At 28.6% G+C, this 26,122-nt stretch overlaps 1 protein-coding gene across 1 annotated transcript; it reads left to right on the plus strand.

The window, feature by feature from the left end:
• The first annotated feature begins 491 nt into the window (after positions 1–491).
• Positions 492–25,162, plus strand: LOC107450627 (protein big brother). The gene is made up of 6 exons (XM_043039346.3): positions 492–706; positions 5,224–5,310; positions 7,115–7,210; positions 18,454–18,570; positions 19,892–20,005; positions 25,021–25,162. Exons 1-6 carry the CDS (start codon positions 572–574, stop codon positions 25,060–25,062), a joined length of 591 nt encoding a protein of 196 aa, XP_042895280.1. The 5' UTR covers positions 492–571; the 3' UTR covers positions 25,063–25,162.
• Positions 25,163–26,122: the final 960 nt, after the last annotated feature.

Genomic DNA, 26,122 nt, shown 5'->3' on the forward strand with positions numbered 1-26,122 from the left:
GTCATATCAATTAGTAAAGAAATTCGAAAACAGTGCCTTTTAAAAATCTATTTAATAAATAAGCACTATTTTGTACAATGACCCCGTTGACTTTTAAAAACACGTATTCGTGAGAGATACTTTTACCCATTATACATAATGAATGGTTTAAAAAGATATTGTCATTCCCTTGTAACAATACTCAAACAGTTTGTATGAAGGAAGTTAATAAGTTAATCAAATTCCGCTCACGAAATTCATCTTTAATGCATAAGCATTTTCTGAAACCATCAATTAAGAAAGTCTTCAAAAGAAAACCAGAGGAAATTCACTTTTTAAGTCAATCCATCATGATTATTTACAGAAGCTTGTCAACATCACCTCCTCATGATTCAAGTTATGTCGACATTTCGGGGAACGCCTACTGTCCCACCTTAATGACACAAAGCCAATGATAGCAGAACCATTTCGCGCAAGCACCGCCTCTATTTGCAAGAGCCACAAATCGTTCGGAAAATCGTCAGTAGAAAAAAAGGGGGAGAATTTAGTGGAATTGCTTTGGAGTGATAGTAAGGGGTTGTTAATATTGAAAATGTTACCGTTCGAGAAAACATACGGTTTCGACGTTTTGCCTGGGATTTTGTTTGGCATGCCGAGGGTGGTCGGGGATCAAAAAACTAAATTTGAATCGGATGAATTATTCAAGAAGCTTAGTAGAGAAAGTGAGGTGAGTTTTTTAATGAAATATATTTGTTACAGTATTAAAAAAAATGAATTAAATTAAATAAAAACTTTGAAACTATGTATTCCAAATAGACGGCAAAGGATTTTTATTTTATTTTATAACCGTCGTTGAACAGCCGACCCAATTTCATGGGTTTACGACTACTTACGTTCAACTCCGTAGCCTTGTAATTTTGAACCAATCCAGAAGACAAGGAAACTCCTGGATCAGTACCCCCAGAGGTATTGATTTGTTGTGGGAACATGGAGGACTTTGAGACTCGACAGATTTAACGTGCATCAGTCACCATTTACTACACGGGGAGTCTTCGGCCGGCGAGGATCGAACCCACGACCTGTTGGATATGGGCCCAGCGCCCTACCGACCGCTATCCCGGCAACGGCAAAAGATTAAAAAAAAAAAAAAATTGACAGATCTAAAACGTAAGACGCATCACTTTCGAATGACGTGGAAGAGTTTTCGAAGATGATAGAAGTTTCTTACGCCCTACGTTTCCTTCTTACGTCCGTCAAAAATAAATTATTTTCACATTTTTAGTTATTTCGAAAAAGTTTCTTTTTATTATTTAGATTTTTTGTTATTAAATTATATTGAAAAGTAGCCATAATTTCTATTTTCGGTAAAATGTCGATATAAACTGTTTTGGGGGTGGGGTCAAGAAACGATTGTAACTAGAATTGTCAGCCTCCTCACAAAGCTGCGGTCAAATTTTGAACACTCTAATAAGAAGAAATTTTCAGTGACGAAAAATTTTGCTCTTAAAGTTTAGAAAACTATAAAAAAATAGCTTCTCTTGGTAGTACTTTCAAGTTGTACTTATGAAAAATTATCTTTTTGAGTCATCTGTAATGAGAAAAAAAGTTTATGCTAACAAAACAGTATCAATCAAAAGATGTATCTTACATACTAACATCTGTACACTATAACGAATGCGTCAATATATCTGTACATTATTTATTATGATTCGTGATTTATTATTATCATGATTTATTATTATCATGATTTATAATTACTGAATTTGAAGTTAGCAAATATTTTAGTGATAAACCACTTTGAAAGCTTTTTCCCATAAAATCTCACATAATGAAAAATTTCTGTAGTTTTCCGACATTTTGTCCTGTGTCTCAAAATTTTACTGATTTTTTGGACTTTCTCAAATAAAAATTAAAGTTTTCAGGTTAGATGTACCTAATATCAATGAAAACAGTCGCAATGGCAAAGTAGTTAAAGTACTGAGCTGTTTCTAGGAAGCACTTGAGTTCGATTTCCAGTCGCGACTTGAAGCCCACCCAGCTTCAGATTTAGGAGAACAGGCTTATTTGGGGAGAAAAGGCTGTCGGTACCATACGCAGTGCTGAACAGAGTGACACCATCATGCCGTTGATCACGAAATTGAGGAGCGCTAGCCATTATAACTCCCCTGATCCCCAGTGGGTCAGCTGCGGGGAGTACCTTACAAATATTTCTGAAATATGTTGTAAAATACAGTAGTAAAAACATGTCGTAAAAACATGTAGTTAAAATTACAAATCACAAGTCCTTAAAAATTATACATGCAAATTTTATGTTGTTTAAATTTATTTTTATTCAATGACTAAAAAAATTGAATAAATCTCTATTCAGTTAAGCATGTGTAACAGAAAAAATATATTTATTTTGCTTTTTTTTTCTTACTGTGTTCGGTAATCCAGCTTTTTTTTTTATTATTTTATTTTATTTAAAGTTAATAGATGTTTTAAGAAAAGGAGTCACAGCAGTTTTCTCCGATTTGTTTGTTTGCTTTTTAGAAATAAAAATAAAATTTGATTTAAAAAATTAATCGGCTGATGCTGTGATAATCTGCAGCTCTCACTACCTTTCTGCAGATTATTGCAGCATTGGTTACAGAACTTATAATAACAGAATAAAGGTTAACAAAATAAAGGTTATTTTGATATTTTTATTCAATGACTAAAAAATTTGAAAAAATCCCTATACAGTTAAGCATGTGTAATAGAAAAAATATCTTTATTTTTGTTTATTTACGATGTTCTGTAATTCTTATAATAACAAAATAAAGGTTATTAACAAAATAAAGGTTATTTTGATATTTTTATTCAATGACTAAAAAATTTGAATAAATCCCTATACAGTTAAGCATGTGTAACAGAAAAAATATCTATATTTTTGTTTATTTACGGTGCTCTGTAATTCTTATAATAACAAAATAAAGGTTATTAGCAAAATAAAGGTTATTAGGAAAATAAAGGTTATTAACAAAATAAAGGTTGTTTTAATATTTTTATTCAATGACCAGAAAATTTGATTAAAAACTTATACAGTTAAGCATGTGTAACAGAAAAAATATCTTTATTTTTGTTTATTTACGGTGTTCCGTAATTCAGCTTTTTATTTTTTTTAATTTAAAGTTATGAGATGTTTTAAGAAAAGGAGTCACAGCAGTTTTCAAAGATTTGTTTGTTTGCTTTTTAAAAATAAAAATAAAATTAGATTTAAAAAATTAATCTGCAGATGCTGCGATAATTTGCAGCTCTCACTACCTTTCTGCAGATTATTGCAGCATCGGTTACAGGACTTATAATAACAAAATAAAAGTTAAATGAAATAAAGTAAGGCATAAAATAAAGATTTATCAGTTATTTGACATTCACGGAATGAAAGAAGCATTGGAAATTAAAAATCATTCGTAAGTAGTAAAAGGGTCTTTATCAGGCAATGTACAAACATAAAACTATCAATAAAATTCTCCCATAAGTTTTTTTTTTTTTTTTTTTTTTTTTGTTAGTGGACTCTTTTTGGCAAAAAAGTATAATTAAAAAAGAAATGACAAAATCGTAAAAGCAAAATAGTTGTCATGAAACAAAAAAAAATCGGTTAAGTGCTGTATCATAATATCGGAAACTTGTACTTTAGTTCCGTGCAAATTTGCTGCTACCTTAATAAAATGTAAAATTGAAATTTGCTTCTGTTTATGTAGAACTATACTATAGTGTGATGTGATGAAGTTTAATATGGATTAATTTGCACGAAAATATGGTCCAACTTGTCACCTTATTAAAATTGTTGCAAATTACAGCGATATTACGGAACAACGTGATTCTAAATGTCTAACAGTGTGTAAAGTAAAGCAAAAGTAACCTTTATCGAAACAAAAGAAATCTTACGTCTGTATATAAAGTTAATTTTTTTTTCATTAGTATAAACAAGAAAATATCAACAAGCATAAAGCATTTTACTACTTATTAACATTTTTGCAGTGATTGTAATATTGTTTTTTGAGTAAAATCTAATATTCATGACAATATACATGCAGGCATTTTATACAACAGGTAATACGGCCTTTTTACTCAAAATTTTTGAAGAAAGTCGCAAACATTCTTTTCTTATTGCTTGCACAAGTCAGGATGAGATGCCAAACGTGTCTCGTTATCAGATATCTATAAAATAATAAAATAAAAATAATAACACTTAAGATAATAACAAATTATAAAAGATAATTAACATACTAGAAGCTAAAAACACGCATGACTTTATAGGTCTTTTAAAACATTTGACAAGTTCTACTTTTAACAGTGATATTTCAAGTAAAGGAAAAAAATATATTTATAATTACCACTATCATAAAATTCAAAAAATAATGCTAAGTTTAGGATAGACAGAAATGTTTTTTTTTTCAATCAAAGTAAAAGTTTCAAGAATAGGGATATAAAATACGTGTATACACATTTTAAATTTTCTTATTTGTACTCAACATATTTTGAGCAAACAAAAAGGAAATTTTCAGGAACAAGATATGAAAAAAAAGAAAAAAATTTTTAAATTCAACTTATAAATGGCTCTTTCTCCCTCTCTCCCTCTCTCTTTATTTTCAAAGTAAGTTGGCCACCCAATGCAGTAAAGGAAAAGTGAAGTTAAAATATGGAAAATGACATATTTCCTACTGTTAAACATTTAAAACTTACGACGTAAAAAATAAATTTTATCATGGCGAATACGCAAAAAAGAATTTAAGAAAACAAAATCGAATTTATAGATTTAATAAACGTTTTTTAAAATATTTTGCAATAGCATTTGAATCAGCATTTATCCACGCGTCTATTATCATTAAACTTACGTCTAAAGGAATAAAATTTGACTCGCCGGCAGTGGTCAACTTATGTCTGACACACCAGAAATTCGCCATCTCGTAATCAAAAATAGCGGGTCGACTTGTACACCGGAGATATACGGTAGCTCTTTTCGTAATTTTGCTGGTGGAGAAATACTCATGCATCATACTTTTCAGACAAATCTTTGGCAAAATTTTGGTCAACGAATCTGAAAACTTGGCTGAAGGATATTGGAAACATTAAGAACGCCCAATTACTGAAATATTTTTAATTTTAACATGATCTATTTGTAAATTTTCTTACTTCTAAAACAGAGAAAACGAAAAAAAAGGAAGAAAAATGTATTAAAAATACGAAACATAGTTATATAAGTAAATATTCTTTATTTAGGTCCGATACACAGGTTACAGAGACAGACCTATGGATGAAAGAAGAATAAAATTTAAAACATCGTGTAAAGAAGGCTACACAGAAATTGTAAGTTTTTAATTTTTTTTCTTTTTTTTCATAATAATAAAAACAACTTCTCAGAGTTAACTTTTCCTTTCCTTTTATTGCTAATATCTTATGCTTATGTGATGCATATGGAGCCATTGATTTTAAAGTCAGTTAAATCTCTATTTATTTTCTGAATTGTTATTACTATTATTATTTATTTATTTTTTAAGTTTCATTTCGGCTTTTTAAATCTTAGAACAATTACGATTCAAAGAAAGAAAGTTTTTCACTTTTTTGTCCCTCTGTAACACTTCTAAGTAGAAAAACAAGCTTATTGTGAATCAAAACCAAACACTCGCTATCTTTTTAAACAATCTAGTCTAAATCGGGAAATTTTGTAATAATTTTTTTTATTAAAAATTAGTAATTAATGCTTACCCAGTTATAAAATGATGTATTAAATTATATTTACTTAGTTATTAAATGTTTTTTTCTAATGATATTTATAAAATAGCCAAATAATGTTTCTTTTCCTTCTGCTTTATGTGAAAACGAAAGCATTTCCAAAACAATCTTAAAATAGCCATGGATCTTTTTTATTAACACGTGCATGTAGAGATACACGTATATTCTAAATTGAAAACCAGAAGCTCAAGTTAACAATCCTTTGTTCAAATCTGTAAAAATAATATTTAAATAGCTATGAAATGATAAATAAAATGATATTTACTTGGTTATTAAATATTTTCTGTAAAGTCATTAAATGGTTATAAAATAACCAAGTGATGATTCTGCTCCTTCGAAATTTACCAGAAAACGAAAGCGTTTTCAAAAATTATCTTAAATTAACCATACATCATTTTTTTAACAAGTTAATGTGAGAGCATGTATATTCTAAATTGGGAATCAGAAGCTTGTTGTTTTTAGTAATCCTAAGGCTAAAACGAAAAATTTTTGCATTAAATTGTTTCATGATTACAAATAAAAATTATCAAATAATATTTACATAGCTATCAAATAATATATAAAATTCTTATTTGGTTATCACATGTTATTTTTTCTTCATATATAAAATTATTGAGCGATATTTATGAAATTACTAAAGAATGTTTCTTTTACGTGAAAGAGCAAATATCATAAGTAAACTTTTAATATCGTTTTTTTTCTTCTCTTTTTTAAACTTTTTTTAATAGAAAGGAAAAACAATATAGGCTTGAAATTAAATTAATGAGTGGTAGGTTTTATTTGTATTTTCTTTAAATGCTCTGAAAATAGTTTTACCTCCTTCTTATATTTCAAATTATGTCTTACTGATAAAAAATATATATATATATAAGAAATTGGAAAGCCAAACTACAATTAAAAAATTCATAACCCAAAACAGCCATTTAGAATATTTCTAAAATGAAATAAGTTAATAAATAATATATATGAATATAAATATTTTCAAATTGTGTTTGAAAATAAAACAAATATCTCTGATTTTTATAGGCTATAAAAATCGATGAAACAATTATTGATGGCTTTTCTACAATTATTACAGACAAAAGTTAAAAATCTATGTACGATTTCAGATCGGATAATGTTGCCGTTTAAATGTGGGATTTTGAAATTTTTGCGATTGTCTTTATTATTAAGATTTCATTAAGGAATATACCATCTAATACCTGAAGAAAAAAAAAATTTATAATTGCAGCAAAATACACGTTGAACATTTTTCTTTCAAGTTTTGATATCTCTTTAACAGGATCAAAATAATTTGCGAGTGATTTTTTACAATATTTTATTATTTTTTAATATTAATTAGTTTTGTTTTACTCATCTGATTGCTCATTTTGTGTAGGCTTTCATCAGTACTGGAATAAATTTACAACTTTTGTTTGGGTCGTGCAATAACGGATGTCAGAATAAGTGTGAATTTGATTTCTCAAAGGGAAAAGTAAGTTTAAATTTGTATTTGTTTATTTTACCTCATAAGCCTCCTGTCACACTTAGCTTTAAATTCCTTAGAATATAAAATTGCAAAATAATGTTACACTCGCGAAAAAATTCTGATCGTCGTATACTGCACCACAAATTATATAGGCTCATACGATACTTATCTCGTTTTCACATTTACTAATATGCCGATTTCACAAATTAAAATTAAGTTTTTTTTTGTGTTTTGAATCCCGAATTGAACAGTTAACCCATTTTTGGGTTTACGACTATCAATGTTCAATTTCGTAATTTCGTAACCCTGTAATCTTGAGCGAAACTCAGAGGACAAAGGAACTACTGGATCAAGCATTTGGATAAACCAGCTTCCATGGAAGCTATGGAATCACCCCGCATTTGTGCTACATGGAGACGAAGACCACGATAATCTCTTACGGTGATTCTAATCCATGATCTGGCAACGACTGAGGATATTTAACGTCTGCACTATGATTGGTGTGAGCCGAGAGTAGAATTCGTATGGACCTGCCATCGATGGGATTCGAACCCTGGGTACCTCATTGAAAGGCGAGCGCTCTATCCCTCAAGCTACGGCGGCTTAAATAAAACATATAAATGAAAAATAATCGGTCGTCATAGCAACAAAAATATTAAATAACCTTTTCCAGTGCTATTAGAAAAATTGAAAGTTTTTTGTGATTGAATTGTTATTATTGAATTCGTTATTATTTGACATGATTAAGCGTTTATTATTATTTGTTTTCTAAAATTATTTTGTTATTATTGGGATAATTAAGGAGGCTAACTGTCATCCTTACAGAATAACTCATTTCACTAAGATGAAAGTCTCAATCATGTGTTATCTAATCAAAGGAAAACCCAAAGTTTAATTCCGATTTTTTCTTTTTAATACTTAGTTGCAATTTGGTGGCAATTATCTTAAGTGAAAGTTATGCTAAGTAGCAGTTTACCAAAAAAAATAGAAGTCTCAAATTTCGCCCCTGTGTTTCTTATCAGATAAAGGAGACAATAATAGATTGTAACAATAATAGATTCATTTGGATATTTTGTATCGTTTATAGTGTTGAGAGAATGATATCCGCCAACAGTATCCAAAATTAAGTATATTTAATAGCAAACCAGCAGAGATAATTCTTAGACAAAAAATTAAAAAGGAAAGTGATTAAATCGTTGGTATATAAGATTGAGTTGTAAAATTCAGTAAATCAGCAATATCTTGCAAAAAGTCTTATCAAAAAAGATAAGCAGCTTTAACAAACATTGTCCTTACTAGCAGGAGAATGCAACGGTGATTTTTTAACAGGGGGAAAATAATAAACAATTCTCAGAGAGCAAATTAAAGAAAAACGGATTACCCTAAACAATTTTTGCTCTAATAATCAGATCTTCACGTCCTAGAACTCAATCTTAATGATTAGAGAGAGTGAGTTTAAATATGCTAATTAATTCGTGCAGACGATATTTCATTTTACGAAATCACACACAGAAACATATTTTCTCTGAACAAACATGCTTTTTCTTTAGACAGATTCGGATTTCTGACCCTCAGAATATAGGGGGTAGCCGCAATCTGTGAAATATGGTCCCAATAGTTTGGTCAGGAGAACTGTTCAAAGTTTGAACTCCCTTAATGTTAATTTTACTTTTTGCGTATTTCACTATATTTCGAGAATTTTTTAAGCGAATTGAAAAGTTTTTACAAACAATTATAAAATTATTTTATCCAAAGATAATTCCATGCAAAAAATGAAAAATAATAATAATAATATTAACTTTTAGTAAACTTGTGTAATTTTTTATTGCTTTATTTAATTATAATAAAAAAACTTAAGCTGTTTTTATTGTTTTATTTAATTGTAATAAAAAAACTTAAACTGTAAGTTATACAATTTTTTTTTTTATATTACTTTAAATAATATATTTTTACGAGGCAAAACATAAAATTTGAGTGTAATCGGTGGAATAACAATTCTTCTGAAATCGATTTTTTTTTAAATCGTATTATTAGATCAAAAGTTATTTAGGGTGGTTTTTATATTTTTTATTTTTGCTCACTGTAGAGTAAAATACTTGTGAATAAAAATATACATAACGTGACAAAGGATTTAAACTATCTATACATATACAATTCATTGAAACTAAAAAAAAATTATAATAATGCAAATATTAAAAAGAAAAATAGTTAATATTTTTTTAATAACTAGTTTGGAGAAACACGACAAATGGATTCGTTGTATTTCGACAAAACTGAAGGAAATGATGGGACATAATAGCTACAGTCTGTGGCAAATATAATTAGTAGTTTCCAAGTAAATGTGTGGGTGACTGTATTTTTTTTAAACAGTGAGTCCCCCATAATATTTGGTCACGTTCTAAACATTATAGTCCCGCAAATAGGCTGCTTGAAAGGACCAACCCGTTTGATTCAGCGCAGAACAAAAGTTTTACCTTCTGATACACCCTAGGTGGTCCTGAGATTGTATTTTGACGCGACGCCCTTTAGAAAGGTGTCGGTTGAGTACATCCTAAACTAAGCGTTCGTAAAAGAGCCGATTCCCAAGAAACTTTTAAACCAATGCAAAAAAAAGTTTTACATTTTAAAAATATCCTGTTTTAAATGCCATTTTATTCTGATATTATTACTTTGATTTTCACTGTATTTTTTAATTTAGAAAATATCTTTTCGGGTAGCGAAGATATAAAGACAAAAATTCTAACCTATTTCTTATACGAATTATAATTTATAATTTTTAATTTTGAAATTTTGAATTAATTTATTTTGAATTGTCTTGATTACTATTTTATTTAATGTAATGAAAAAGTAATTTTAAGAGAAAGTAAATTAAAATAGCTCTAAACTGAATGGGTTTCAAGAATTTAAAGTTGTTTTGTCTTCGTGTTTTAAAAAGTGGAGTTTTGCTGAAAAAGTTATGTATTGTAAGGCCTATATTGACTTAGTAAGATGGCTCTGGGAAGGTCATTAAAATCATATTTAGAAAAGCTAAAAATAATCTTTAATTAAAAATAACATTTCATAATTTGCTTGAGATTCAATAATAATTTTTATTTTCATAATATTCCTTATTATTTCGAAACTTACAATTTATAACTTATTAATATAAATTTTTTGAGATATGTATTCAACACTAATTGTAAAACTTAATAGGATAATTAAATTGAAACTATTTTTCAGTAAATTCATATGCTAAACAAGAAGCAGCTAATTCCTGATTAAATTAAAATGAGTTATTATGATATTAAGATGTTAACAACGAATACACAATTGGAATTTTTATTCCAAAACAACCGGCTGCAGTGCGTCTATCCAGTTTATCATAAAGTTTACGGTGATGAACATTTTTATACCTTTATGAGTTTAAAACAGTTTACTGTTGGCTATGGTTAAGAGATAAAACCGTGAATACAAAACTATACAGTCTTGTAACCATTTACTACTAGAATGGTTTCAAAACTGTAAAATTAAACTTTAACTCGACATGGGAATTAGGTTGTGTTAGACTTTACGTTAAGTACATTTCTGTACGGCACCTAGACTGTATGTGGCAAATTAACATCTTAAGACCATGCCATCATGGTTTTTCCTGGTGCTAAACTCCGGCTCTGTATTGTTCATAGTGTTACCATCATTGTCAGCAAACCATCACTTACAAGAGTTTTACTTTCCATCTGAGTAGTAATTAAATTGCTCTTCGAATTTTCAGTATTCTTCTCAGGCTCCCTGTAGAGATGGCTCAGGCTTAAGCTCCGCTTTACGGTAGGTATTGGACATAAGAGTTCGATTGTGATTGAGTTGTTTTTTGTCAAATAAACCATGGAATGTGACTTAATTAGTTTATCTTGTGATGCCATGTATCGAGAGAGATGAAAAATATTAGACTTTTTTAAGTTAAGCGGCTTTGTATTACTGCCATTTTTGCGTGAGTGAGAGTTTCTTATTCTAATTGTCAAGGATCACCAATTGAGAAGTGCAGGACACTGGAAACTTCTTATATGTTAAGGGATTGGGGGAAATATTGTGGTGTTAACGCTAGGTTTCGAACCTCAATTCAGTTGGTCATGACATTAACAAATTAGCCCCTCTAACCTAAGGTATGTATCCAGCTCTTAGGAACTAAATAGCCTCATAAGGTGTTTACCACACATTTATTACAATAAAATTGTTAGGTATCCGCTGATAGAAAATAAAAACAGAAATTAGTAATCCTTATCAGATAGATTCTCTTCCAACTCTAAAAGAACGTAAACTCGACTCTCATTGGCTATGGAACTAGTTGGCGTGCTTAAAATTCCGGTTGTTTAACGCTGTTAAGCAACCGGAATTGGCTTTAGAACAGACGAATAACTTTATTTTAAAAGTTATTAAACTAATTTAAAAAACACCAATTTGGCTACATTTTCCCACCTAAATGAAAATTATCAAAATCACTGCATTATTCTCTATTTTTCCAAATTTTTATGAGCCCAGGTGAGGCTAGTTCCAGGTAATGCAGCATTGGAGTAAGTTTTTAAACATTAAAATATTCTATCACAAAAAAGCACTTTTCATTTCTACAAAACTATGCTTTTTTTCTATATTGACATTTTGTGCCATTTTCAAAATAAGCGTAGACAGCGCTAGCTTTAGATAGGCTAAATTTGACCTAACAATCATGAGTAACAGTTGCAAATTCACAACAGTTATAAAAATAGCATATAATTCGCAAAAAAGCACATTTCATTTTACGATGGAGCCTTCGAAGAATAGCCTTTAAGTGCATTACGTGAAAACAGTCTGTGTACGGTTTCTGTTTCTGTTAAAAGTTCGTATACAATCTTCTTTATGGATATTTGACTTGTTTGGGTTTAATATGGCAATAAATTGTCCTTCAACCATTTTTCTAGAGAAATTTCTAACTGTGCAGTCAACATCTGATTGATTCGAACTTAATCTTTTATAAGATTCATTCGTAAAAAATACTAGAAGTTAATATTGAATTGAATTTTAATTAGTTTTTAAGAGTTTTCTTTGAAAACTACTAACAGCCAATGTCTGGCTTAATTAATATTAATTTCTATGAGATATACATGAAGGAAAAAAAAACTATTAGTTTATATTAGACTGAATTGGAAATAATTTTTATGAGATACATGAATAAAGCAACTAACTGTTAATTTTTGATTGAATTAGAACTAGTTTTTATAATATGCATGTACTGCACTCATTAATAAAACTCTTATTGCTCTGAACGACAGATGCATAAAATACCGTTTGCTTTTTCATAGACGCAACGTTATTTTAATGTACATTAAAATGTCTACAATGAACCGTTCATTTTAATACAACGACCAAAATTTAGGCATTTGATCGAAAAAAGAGTTTCAAAGTAATGATTTACACCATTATTTCCTTTGAAGCTACCACACAATAAATGTAAAACACCTTGAATTCCCTTTAAATAAAGGAAGAGTGCTAACATGACCGCTAAATTCTCATCCTAAGTCCCAGAAATTGTAATTTATTTTCATTCTGTCTAACTTTTTTTTAAAGAATGCAATAAATTTATCAATCATACATTTCTTATTCAAAAATTAAATTTTTTGTTAAATGTCAGTCCCTTTGTGTGGTTTATTTTAGGGTTAAAACTAATGGACGTTGCAATTATTTTGATGCATGATTGCAATTATCTTGATGCATGTTATTCATCAAAAATGGCAATCGTGAAACAGTATATATATATTTTTAATGCATTTTTCCCCTATGAAGCATTATTTTAAAGAACACTCTTAAGTATACATTAATGTCTAAACTTGTCGAATATTTTCTTATTATTTTTTGCTATGAATCAATATTTACGATATTTTGTTAATAATGTCCGTTTTCGCTGGAACCACGAGGGTCTCTATATCGAATATCGACAGTGCAAATTACCTATAGTTAATGTTTGATTAAATTGAAATTTGTCTTTATGGTACACATACATATACAAAACATCGATAGAATTAAAATTGTATAAGAGTCAGTTTAATTTTGCTTACACTACAAACAATTTGTTATCTATACTTTCTCTTTTACAAATCCGGATAGAATTGGACGCTTTCCACATGTTAAAGCTTTCTAGGGATTCTTAAAGCCATAGCGCTCACCGGAGTTTGTAACCAGTGATGCAGAATAATAATATTATTACCTGCGAGGATATCGGTCTGTTGCGCGCGCTAATCTCTTCACACCTTAGGACATAGCGGGGGAGAAGACCTAGTAGTTGCCCCTCTACATTGAGTTTATGGAAATTTGCTTGCCAATCATCTTGTTGAACAAGTAGGGTACCTGATAAAATGGCGACATCGCAATACAAAGAGAGTCATTATCACCTCTCTTAATTTGCTCCTTTGTTGAAGTTAGCAGGAAATGGCTCGTTCTATTTAATAACTGAAAATTGAAGTTATAATGAAACTTGTCAGGAAGTGAAGTGTTTTTGTAACATTTTAAGTTTGGTAAATAGCTCCTGTGCATCCTTAAATAACATAATTGGTTTGTGAATAAGTTTTTGAGAAAACTTTTTCTCTCTACTCGATAAACAATTCGAGGATGCAAATATTATTTTTTGTGTTGGCATTGTTGCGGAGCAAGATTCGAAGAGCCAGTCTTTATTTTTTAATGCAGTGAACAGAGTTTCCCAACTTGTGGGTTGCAACTCAAACTAAAATAGCCAATGAATAAAGTTTCATGTAAAATATAAAAATCATTACTTTATTTTAAACCTTAAATATTTTCGTGTTTAACTCGTAATAAAAGATGTAATGAAAGTAGATTTATTCAATAAATGCTATTATTATTTAGCTAAATACATAAATGACTTAGGAGACCGTATTTTGAGATGTTTAGTTAATGATTTTTAAATTTTGGTTTAAGAATGTTATATTGAAAAAAAGGTATAGTATTACATTGAAATTTTAAATTGAAAAAAATCAAGTTGTGCATGCTTTAGGAGATGGTAAAACTCATTAAAAAAGATTTTTTAAACGCCTAACTTTATAAAAAAAATAATAATAAATAAAACTTTAAGCTATATGACAGACTTATATTCAAAGTCAACGTCAAAAGTCAAATTATAATTGTAATCATCAAATACAGTTTTATCAATTTTTTTTTAGAGTAAAACATTTGAAATTAAACTATAACTTTTAATTACTAAGTTATTTAGGAACTACTAAGTCGTTTGAGTTTACTTAAAAGCATAGAGACGAAGAAGTAATAACTTCATTTAAAAAAAGTAAAGTGCTCCTGCAACAGCTAGTTAATAATTAAACAGATTAAAAAGGTCAAAGCCTCACACTTTCGAGTCTAATTGAATGATAGTGACCATCATTTTTCACAAACTGACTCCCAACCGCTACCGGGAGGGGAACTCCTGTCTTACACAACGACAGATGAGTGTCTTAACCGCTGTGCTGTCGCTGGTAAATTATTTATATAAAAGTCTCACGTTTATGTGTAAAACAGCATACGAATTTAAAAAAAGTAAAAAGGAATCACAACTCAATTTGAATTTATAAATGCAATAAAATAAATAATTTGATACTAAACTTGTTTATTTGTTAGATTCTAGCCCGAATAGATTTAAACTAAATTATAACATGCATATAAACTCATTATTTTAAACATGTAATTAAAAAATAAAATACTTGGTTTTTACGGCAAGTTTATTTATATAGACATAATGCTAGCTCCAACCAATGTTCTTTTATTTTTATTTTTTAAATCAGATAAATGATCATGTTGACTTGCTAAATATTTGTATGAACTATTTGTTTTCAAAATAGTCTACGAGTAATTAACCTTTTAAAATCAAGATATTTTATTTCAAAATAATGAATTAAAAAATGATGCCAATTAAGCTTTTAATTCTGTTATTACCAGCTTATTTGGATAATATACGTGTGAGAAAAGGTAAACAGCTTTAACTTAGTGTTTCGTAAAATTAATTTAAAAACACTTCAAAAATAAATGATATGTTATAATCTTCAAGAAATAAATTAATAAATATTAACGAATAGATCGTTTTCTGTTATTCGTTCTTTGTTATTAACATAACATACAGTAAAGCAACAAAATTAATTACTATTTATCTAATAACAGCTTTCATATTTAATATAAAAAAGCTGTTTTAATTACAAGTTTAAAAAAAATATTTAGTTTTTAAAAAATCATATGTGGTCCTCACTCTAGAGGTTTGCGCACCCCTCTGCCTAAAAATTGGTCTGTCAGTAGCATAAGACAACAATAACAACTCTAGAGGTTTATAATTATCACTTCAGAGGTGAGAAAAAATAATATGAATAAAAGAATGAAACATACGTTCATTTTACCACTCCGCGGATTTTGTTTTTATAAGATATCTAGCAATATTAGGGTAAGCCTAACACGGGGCAACGTATTCCCTTTTGGGATTATGACCCTTTAGAAGAACCAAATTATAGGGGAGAGTATTTTATTAGCATAACAGTGGTTTTTAAGCGCTTAAAGTATAATTTCGCGGAGGAAGACATAATTGTATACCCATTATATACCTACTTGATCCCTGAAACCAGCACAATTTGAAGGGCAGCGCGTGAAATCTATATTCATGATCAGTTTGCAAAAATTCTGAAAGCGATGGAACCAACGAAATCAAATTATTTGTATTTTTGAAATGGGTTAAAAAATTTGTAATTTTGAATGTATCTATACGAGGTTAAAGATTTGAAATTAAAACGATATAATGGGGGGAAGGGCTTTAAATTTATCGTAGGAGACTGCAAATATTCGTGATCTCAATTTTAAACCAAATAGAATGCAAGGCGATTTTATATTTAAAAAAAAAAACTTAGTCATCAATAATGTATTATCAATAGTTTTCTATAAGTAAATAATGTTTTTCAACGTTCTTAAACATTTTCTAATTATTTTTAGGATAGAAATGGAGATGCTTTTTTTTTTCTAAAGCCGCAAGGGTGGTTTTGAATTATTTCACGGAATGAATGTAAAGAAAATCAAGGAGAATTGAAAAATATTTATGCATATATTTTTTAAATAATAAAATTTCCGAGTTGACCTTTTTTAATATCTTATTTATGTTCGCCATCTATTTACATTATTATTTTTTCTTAAATTATTAACTATCTTTCTTTTTCTAAGAATAAAAGTAGAATGATTGTTCAAGAATGTTAAAACAGGTTTAAACCTTTTAACTTGAAGGGGGTTTGGCTAATTGTGAGGATCAACGAGAATTAAATGAGTTATTAAATGATTGAAACTCAGAAGATATTTTACAAACAATTATTGTGTCGAACGAACTATCAAACATTTATTTATTGACGAAAAATAACCAATTTGAACTAAAATGAAATGAATTTAATTCGTACAAAGTTGTTCAATCAGTAAACTAAACTATCAAAAATGTTCCATTTGCCTCCCCACCCCCTTTTTTTGTATTTGGTCTTCTTAAAATTTTATGAACTTTTCTTAATTTTTTTTTTTCATAATGTGTTCGATTTCCTCTTTGGCTAGGGTATCTGTCAAAAACTTTGATTTGAGACGATGAGTTTGAGAAGACGCCATACCGCGGAAGAAACTTTTCATCGCAAATTCTCCTTCTCCTTCATTATTAATTTAAAATTTAAAGTGTAGAAAAATTGAGTTCAGACAAACATAAAGTAAGCCATAAAGTTTCAATTGCTGAAAAAAATACTTCAAAATATTAAAATGCAAACAAATTATTACAAGAGAACTTCTTCATAACGTAATCTTAAGTTATCATCTCATAAATTATTTTCATTTGTATATTTTAAAATTTTCTTTTCAGTATTTCAAGCTTCATGACTTACTGTAGGTTTGGCTGAACTCATTTTTTCTACACTTTAAATTTTAAATTAGTAATGAAGGAGAAAGAGAATTTGGGACGAAAATTTTCTTCCGCTGTATGGCGTCCTCTTACCTTCACTTATCAGCCATTTTGTAAAAAACGGTGATTGTTCTGAAATTACAATAGCATATTTTTGACAATTTTAGACGCTTCTTCCCCCTTGTCAGCAAAAATAAGCTAATCTCAAACTCCCTACCTACGGAAGAATGTCGCCAATACTTTTCTTTGACTTTTACTGCAGTAATTTAATTTTAGCATTAAATTAAAACTAAATATGTAAATTTGTCTAAAGTAAAATGTATGTGCCAATTTTTTTGATAAAATTTGTATAAAATTCTCATTAAGAATCTTATGTATTAACTCTTGCCTTCTGGCTCTTTATTTCTTTTTTCTTCAAAATTTTCCTTCCAGATACTTAACTTTTATTTAAAGTTTTTCCTAGTGTATATTTTTTTTTGTTTTAATATTTAGTATATTCTTCCAATTTTTTTGTTTACAATTTTTTTTCGCATTTCAGGAAAATTTTAAAAATAATGTGCTTTTATGTGTTTTTTTTTTTTTTTTTTTTTTTTTTTAATCATTTTCCCCTTTTTCAGTAAAAATAATCATGAGCAACTCACAAACTTCCTCCTTTCGTAGGTGCTTACGTAATATTTGAACTGTCCCGAAGTCAAAAAACAAATTTAAAAAATGAAAATTAATAACAGTTATGCTTATTTTTAGTTAATTAATCTCATTATTCAAACATATGTTTTCTACATATGCTAGTAACAGATAGCATAAGAGATAAGAGTTTTATTTTATTTTATAACCGTCGTTGAAGAGCCGACCCAATTTTTTGGGTTATGTTCAACTCCGTAGCCTAGTAATTTTGAGCCCATTCCAGAGGACAAGGGAACTCCTGGATTAAGTGCCGGGAGAAATTTGCCTTCGTGGAGAACTTTTTGATGGAACTAACCCGTATTTTGCGTCACATGGACAGGAAAACCACGAAAACCTCTCATGATTAGCCTGACGGCAAGGGGACTCTAACCCAAGATCCATCCACCACTGAGAATATTTTAAGTCAGCACTGGCGTCGGTGCAAGCCAGATGCAGAATTCGCATCGACCAACCATTGCTGGGATTCGAACCCAGAGATAAGAGTAGGGAACAAAACTTCTCCGTGTTTTATTAACAAATAACTGATAGATGTAAACAGCATGATATGCTGCATGGTACTATGCTGCAATATGGTGTTCATCAATGAATTAATGCCACATTCTTCGAACTCTATAATTTTTATGCTTATTTCTGTAATTTTTATGTGTTATAATTTTAGGTGAATTTGAGAAGTAGTTTTATCATGAACGGTGTTTGCGTACGTTGGCGAGGTTATTTGGATCTAGAAAGACTGGACGGCGTTGGCTGCCTAGAGTTTGATGAAGAATTAGCTGAGGTAAGTGCAACAGAAATTCCATTTTTTTAAAACTAATGTAAATTATAATTTATATGCTTGTAAAAGAATTAATTTTAACTTACTATAAGTTAGAATAGGTTAAATTTTAATTTATTTTATTTCCGTGTTGAATTATTTCAGTATACATTGTTTGGAAATGTAGCGAGTACTGACACCTTAGCGAATAACTAATAATGGTTGAACTTATTTCAGAACAACTAAATAACATTAAATATTTAATCTAATTAAAATACCGTCATTCAAGACTACTTTTGACAGACACTGAAAATAAAGTTAATAATTTTTGTACAGAACAAATAAAACAGGGCATGTTGGTGTTTTTATAATTAAAAAATAATTTCTACCATATTTGAGGGTAGTTAAAAGTTTTGAGTAATTTAAAATTTAATCATTGGCAACAGTGAAGTTTTTGTAAACCATTACTTTAATGAGTAACTTGCTCACCTTGTAACTTTTGACTGTGGGAGAATCCATTTACGTAATGAAAATAAGGTAGGTATCAAAATATTGCCATTAGTTACCTGTTACCAAAGTGTAATGATCGTTTTTCTTTTTTCTTTCGACGGTAAAGTTTTTGCTAACATAACCTATAAAATCAAGCCAGATAGAAAATATATTCTTGCTTATGCGTGGGCTGACATCAACAGCAAAAACAATTCACTCCCGAGCTAATGAAGCGAGAATAATTTAATGTTCCTGAGAGGGCTACATAGAGGTTAGAGTAAAATGTTTATCTCTTAAAAGTCATAAAAACCTAAAATCTGTTGTTTTTTTTAATGTTTAAATATGCATTTTTATTTATTTATTTATTTTTGCTAATTCGTAATGTTATTCCACAGGCATATTCTTGTGCAAGTTGTTAAAATAGCCTTAATAATTGAATTGTATTTAATTTCTATTAAAATAGGTGAGTGGTCCAAAGAAGCCCCGAGATTTGGTTCAAAATTTTAAAAACAGTAAAAAAATAAAAAACGAAATTTTTAAAAAAAAAACTGTACGGTTTAGTTCCTTATGAAAATTAATTTGAACATTGAAAGACCATTTATTATATTTTCTATTAACTAATATATAAAAGAAAACACAAAAAAGTGTCTTAAAGTTGACGGTGTATTGGTAATTTGATAGATATACGGTAAAAGAAATTATTGATCATATCTTTCTATGTAATTAATACAAGAAACTATGAAATTAGTATTTTGTAGAAAATATTGTTGTTCCAAGAAAAAAAAGAAATTTAAGTATTCAGTTTCAAATGCTTCAATTTTTATTCCTCATATTATTCAGATATGTTTTCCTACAGATTGAAAACGCACGTCTTCAACAGCAAATCGAAACGTATAACAAAAGAATGCAAGATCTGGAAGAAAAACAAAGAGCCTTCATGCCACCTAGATTAAAACGACAAAAAAATGAGGTATGTTACTGCATGTTCATAAATATATAATAGAATTTGTAGTAAAAAAAAAAAAAATTTACGAACATTTTCGAAATCCAAAATTTCAAATTGACAAAAAATTTTCACTGTGGTCGCAGATTTGATAAAAATAATTTTTAGTTAAACTGGATAATAATTAGGTTTTAAATTTCCGGTAAAGAATCCTCAATTTCATTTATTTGAATCAAAACTGTAAATTTTAACTGCATAATTCATGAAATAAATTTTATTTTGCAAATTAAAAGATGCTAAGTTTGGAATGCAAAGCATCAGTAAAAAAATTACGAACGAAAAATAATATTTGGATCTTACAGAATCTAACTCAGAATCTACATAATATTCAGTTATATAATAACATTCGATACATAATATTTGATTATATAATATTACTGGATACATAATATTCGATAAATATTATTTGATTAAAATACGATTTGTTAAAAATTGAAAATATGTAAAATTTGTTTTAACGAATATCTTAAACTAATCCAGATTCTACATAATAACCTAATGTTTGTGTTCGTTAAATTAATGCTTATTCTTTGATGATAAAATACCTTCTCTCAACTACTATTACGGTAAACTATAACGGTAAAATATTTTCTTCATTAAATGTGGGATTCTTAAAAAAAAGAGAGAAAAAAAACTCCCGATTAAAAGGATTCAAAAACTACTATTAGTAAAACGATCTCATTTGAAAAACGCTCTTTTATTACTATTTAAAAAGAGATCTCTCGAAGAGAAAATTAACCGAAACGGAAAAAGATGGTTCATTTTACAAATCTCAAATATATTTTTTTATTATTAGTTTTTCTTTTATCTCCAATTCACACGAAGAGAGAAGGACATCTGGGTGGGAGAGTACAAAAAGACGCTTTAAAACGTTCACAAAAATCGTTTGCAGAACACTTTTCGAAGCTAAAAATGAATATAGATATTTTTTTGCATTGTCATTTTATCCCAGGCCTTAAAAACTCTGATAGATACGAGAATGGGGGACGACATCATAAAGGAGGGGTGGAGGTGCAAATGATGGGTAATTATTGTAGGTGCACGTGGCTTTGAAAGGAGGTTCAAACATCTGTTAAATTACAGCTCTCTCTCTCTCTCTACGTACTTTATAGCTGATAAAATGAGGAAAAAATAAGTTATGAAGAAAGTTTCTTTTTAATTTAAGAAAAATCGGAAAGTTAAAAACATCCATGAATTTTGGTTATTTATTTGCATTGATTGTTGTACTGCATTTACTGAATACTGATCGATTGCTGCCCTTAAAATATTTTCCAGTATTTTATTAACTTTTCCATTTTTCTATTTTACTACATTTCTATTAAATCGAATCCCCTTACATTTTTTTAAACTTTTTATTCTATTTTTTCTTCTTATTATTATTATTCGCTCCACTGAGGATTGATAGTTAGACATGATTCCCAGGTATATCACCAAAGTCAAACATCTGCTGGTGACTACTTTAATCAGCAGGCCGAACGATTGCTTTTAATGTAGTGAAAATAAAAAGATTTATTTCATTAAAAAAATAACTTTAAAATTCTATATTATAAGTAAGAGTAATTTAACATACAGTTTTACGAGCCAAACATTTTTAAATTTTAAATACCCAAATATTATGTGATCGGAAAACAGAATGAAAAATTAATTCCAAAGAAACAGCCAATTGATATACGTTTCGTATTATAAATAAATGAGTAAATTACTTTAAAATTATGAGCTATAAGTAGTAGAGTGGTGTTAGTAACGATCACTTAGCTTGCAGTTTTAAAAACCCAGTATTAACTAATTCAATGCAATATAACTTCAAATACAATTTAGCGGCCTTTAAATGGAGATTTTTTTAATAGACTAAATGAGTAAAAAACAAAAGTAACAATAGTTTTACACCTCATTTTGTCAGTGAAAAATTTTATTAACACTACATATTCCTTACCCATTTTGCTACGCAGCTCTATATGTTTTTTCATAACAACTGATTTGTTATTTTCGATGTTATCTTTACGAAGGTGAGGTTATAAAGGACTGCCATCGAAATCGAATACTTTAAAATCTGCGCATGTACGATCGCTTTTCACTCCCCGTTTTATCCCATCCACACAAAAGGGGACATTTTTATCCCCTTATATAGCGCTATTATAGTAAAAAAAAAGGCATGTGGTTAAATTCACGATTTTTAACGATATTTAAATATATCTAAGAGTGATTTTTGGGATGATCTAACAGTTTAAATTATACTCTTTTGGTATATTTAGTAACACATCATTATAATTATATGATATTAATTACTTTCAAAACATAAACTTTTTTAGGCAACTGTCTACAATAAATTAATTATAGTGGACAGCATCATAAAAAGTCTATTAATGAAGAACTTATTAAAGAATTATGGAAACACTTCTATACTAACTAATTTTTTCATGTTTCTCAGGAAATATTTTTAGAATAGGAGATGGTCCTATATTATGTCAATATCATTTTCAATAAATCTTAGTTAATAATACATAATATTATTTGTGGAAAACCCCTTACCATTCACAACTTTCCTTCCAAATTTATAAAAACTACTTATAAAATTACTGGAAACTTTTTTAATATTAAAGATATTCAAATCGGATTTTTTTTCATATGTTATCAAATACGAATCAGCACACAACCATAAAAATTTTTTTTTTAATGTTTCCCACGCAGGCACAGTATGAAAGGATTTCTTCAAAAGTTCTTATCTTGCGAAACTTTTAAGTTTGACTCTAAGTTTAGCTCTAAAGCTCAATTTTTTTTTTAAATTTTATTGAAAATTTCTGTAGTTATAGTAAAAAAACATAAGGCAAAAAAAAAACTTTTTTTTAAAAAAATGTATAAATTTTTTTCAATGTTTAAGCTAGGTTTACATAATTTTGTGTAATTATTGCATATTATAACCATAATAATTGTTATAAGTTAAAGCCTAATGCTACCTTTTTTTATCATAAGAGTGTTAAAAAATACTCTTTTTTGTTATGCAGTATCGGTCCCTCAAGTTTTGAAAAGCTTTAAGTTTCATTGTTCTGAAATTACATAACTTAAATCGTTCTAAAGTTATAAAATAATTCGATAAGTATTTGTTTAAAAATGTGTTAAAAATGAGTTAAAAGTGCTTCCATAATTTTGTCCAAACCCTTGCATCCAAAGCTTGCAATCTTGCGATATATAACCCAGTTTTTCAAATTCATAAGTAGTTTTTCAAATTAATAATATATGCATGAAAAAAAAAACACTTAGAAAGGAAAGTTAGACTTCAAGAAAGTTAAGTTTCAATCTTTAGTATTATTTAGTATTATTAATCTTTAGTAATCTATTGAAGTTATACAAGTTTTATTACTTTTAATTATTATATTAGTTTTAAACCTACAACTAAATAAATGTTTTCCTTTAATATGGATTTGAAAATTACGCACGCACTAAAAGAAAGTGCTAAAATTACTTAATGGAATATTTGGTAATTAAACTTTTATTGTTTTGAAAATGTTAATATTTGCGAGTCGAATAATAAGTTCAGAATTGAAAATTTTCAATTAATTCTGTTCAAAAGGGTATGCGGACCTCAAATTACAGGAGACCTTGAAAGAAAAATCGGTACGTAATTAAAAATTTATTAACTTATTTGGATATTATTTAATTATTTTATTTAAACCATTTATCTATCGTACCATTTATCTATAGTTTTATTATTATCTTCCAATAAATGCAACAATTTTTCAGTTACTAGATTCTCTTACAGTTTTGATCACTGAAGAGGTTTTTATACTACATGTGCAAAGAGTAAAAAAAAAAATCTTCTTATTTTTGTGATAGTAGTGGCGAAAAACATTTTAGTATTGCACCTTCAGAACGGAAATTTCACGTCCTGCACAATTGGGTTTGCCAATTAATACTTTGAATAGAAATAAACAAAAACGATATCAAAATCTAAGGAATCACCTTTGAAGACGGTGGAACTATCAAAACTTGTTTGATTGCCGAAGTAAATAGAGAAGATTTTAAAGGCGATTATTCGAACACAAAATAATTACATATTTTGTCATAATTTTAGACCAGAATTCGAAAATTGTATATATTAATCACTGAACATCCTGCATATTTTCGTTTCTCTCATCAGAGAAAATGCAGAAAAAGAGGTCAAGCAATGATTAGAATAAATTTAAAAAAAATAATAATAAATAAAACAAAAGCACGCGCTAACAGTTTGACGGTTTAATTTTTTGCTCATTCATTTAATAAGCAAGCTACATCAATATACATATTGAATACTTTCTCCCCGGAGGCCATCATATCATTTAGATATTCATTGATTGTCCTAAATTATTACAAGAAAATATGAAACCGGGATAGGAGGTAGAAATAGGGCTACCAGCTGGAAAATTTTGCGAATCGCAACATTAGAACATTTTGACTTCATCGTTGTTATTCATACGAAACTCGCTATATTCCTGTGACGTAGCTCGCAAACTATTTAGACTCGTGGCAATTGAATTAATTTTTGTAAACTTATTTAATTTTGTTTAATTTTTAAATTAATTTAAATTTTATATTAATGATTAATTTAAAAATTACATTAATTAAATTTTTGTAAAATACATTTGTGTCTGCACTTTTTAATAATTTTCTTTCTTATGATTATTTTTCTTATTTATACATAAAGAGGGGAAAAAATCTGTCTTAAAAGAGATAAATAAAAATAATAAAAATAGAGGAATAAATAGTAATAATAAAATAATAATGAATAATAAACAAAAAATTAATTATTTTTTCAACGCCAAAAAATTAATTATTTTTTCAAAAAATTATTAATTATCTTAGTTTCATTTTTTTTCTTTCTGTTTTCAACTTTCTAACTTTTCTTTAAAAAAGACTACAGAGTTGAAAAAGAAAGAATCCACGATTTCCAATAACTCCGAACAGTACGATAAAGTTTACTGGCTATAATTTTTCATTCCCTTTTTCAGGTTGTAGGTAGAGAAGCAAGTCCAGGGACAATCAGCAATTAACTACAGTCTCAACAAATGTAAATAGTACTGTATAATTTTTTGTGTGTACATAAATAAGAATTATCATATGCATTAAATAAAAACATATTTATTAATAAAATTCATCGTATTATATTCTGCATAAATTACATTTTGATCATTTTGGTTATATTTTTTCACATTTCATGAAAAACTAGATTTGATGAAGAATTAAAATTAAGAAATTAAAAGATACAGTTATAATAACTACCATGAGAGGTAAGTCTATTCTTTTTATACAAATAATTATAATGTATATGAAATTAGCACTCTACACAATGCAGGTTGTTATTTAGTTTAACTCTTATTTGAAAATGTTTATAAGTATTTTGAATAAGGGAATAACTCAACCAAGCATCGGGCCCATTCAATCTTATGTAAGCACCAATAGTTTGTCGAAAGTAAGAACTCTCCTAGCTATTCGTCGGGACCTGTGGCGGTCACTATGGTAACGAGGTATAACTATTTCAAGTAGGGGTGTGGGGTCACTGTTAAGGATAGGTTTTATCGGGTCGGCGTGAGAAAGGAAATCTGGTTCTTTGGTCTATTGTATTAGTCCTAAAGTGAAGCGAAGCTACCCTCCATGAAATGCGCTATTCTTGTTTACATAGCAACAGACAGCCTCAGACTTTCTGCCGGGGGGAGTTCTTACAGTAGACAAACTATATAAGGATAAGTACCTAAGGGGGAGAGGGCTTCTGATACGTTTATTTTGCTGTCAAAAGGGGTGGCAGGTTATGAGCGATGATAACGTAAAACATTAAAATAATATTATTTTCAAAAAAAAAATTTTAAATGCTTAAAAGAAACTTGTAATGAAATTTTCAAAAAAAATACATTCTTGAAAATCAATTTTAGGGAAAGGAAAGATCGACATTTTTTTTTCTTTTACTAGGAGTTTCAAAGATCAAGAGTTTCAACGACTGAAGAAGAATGTATAGGATTAAAATAAATTAGACATGATATTTATTTTGGATTTCATGCCAAAAATAGATTACTACTGTAAAAATTAAAGCATAGATAAAACAAACGAGGGTTGTTG

The sequence above is a fragment of the Parasteatoda tepidariorum genome, chromosome 7 (assembly GCF_982258835.1).
Source record: "Parasteatoda tepidariorum strain Cologne lab strain chromosome 7, Ptep-v5.0, whole genome shotgun sequence".
In the NCBI taxonomy this organism is placed as follows: Eukaryota; Metazoa; Arthropoda; class Arachnida; order Araneae; family Theridiidae; genus Parasteatoda; species Parasteatoda tepidariorum.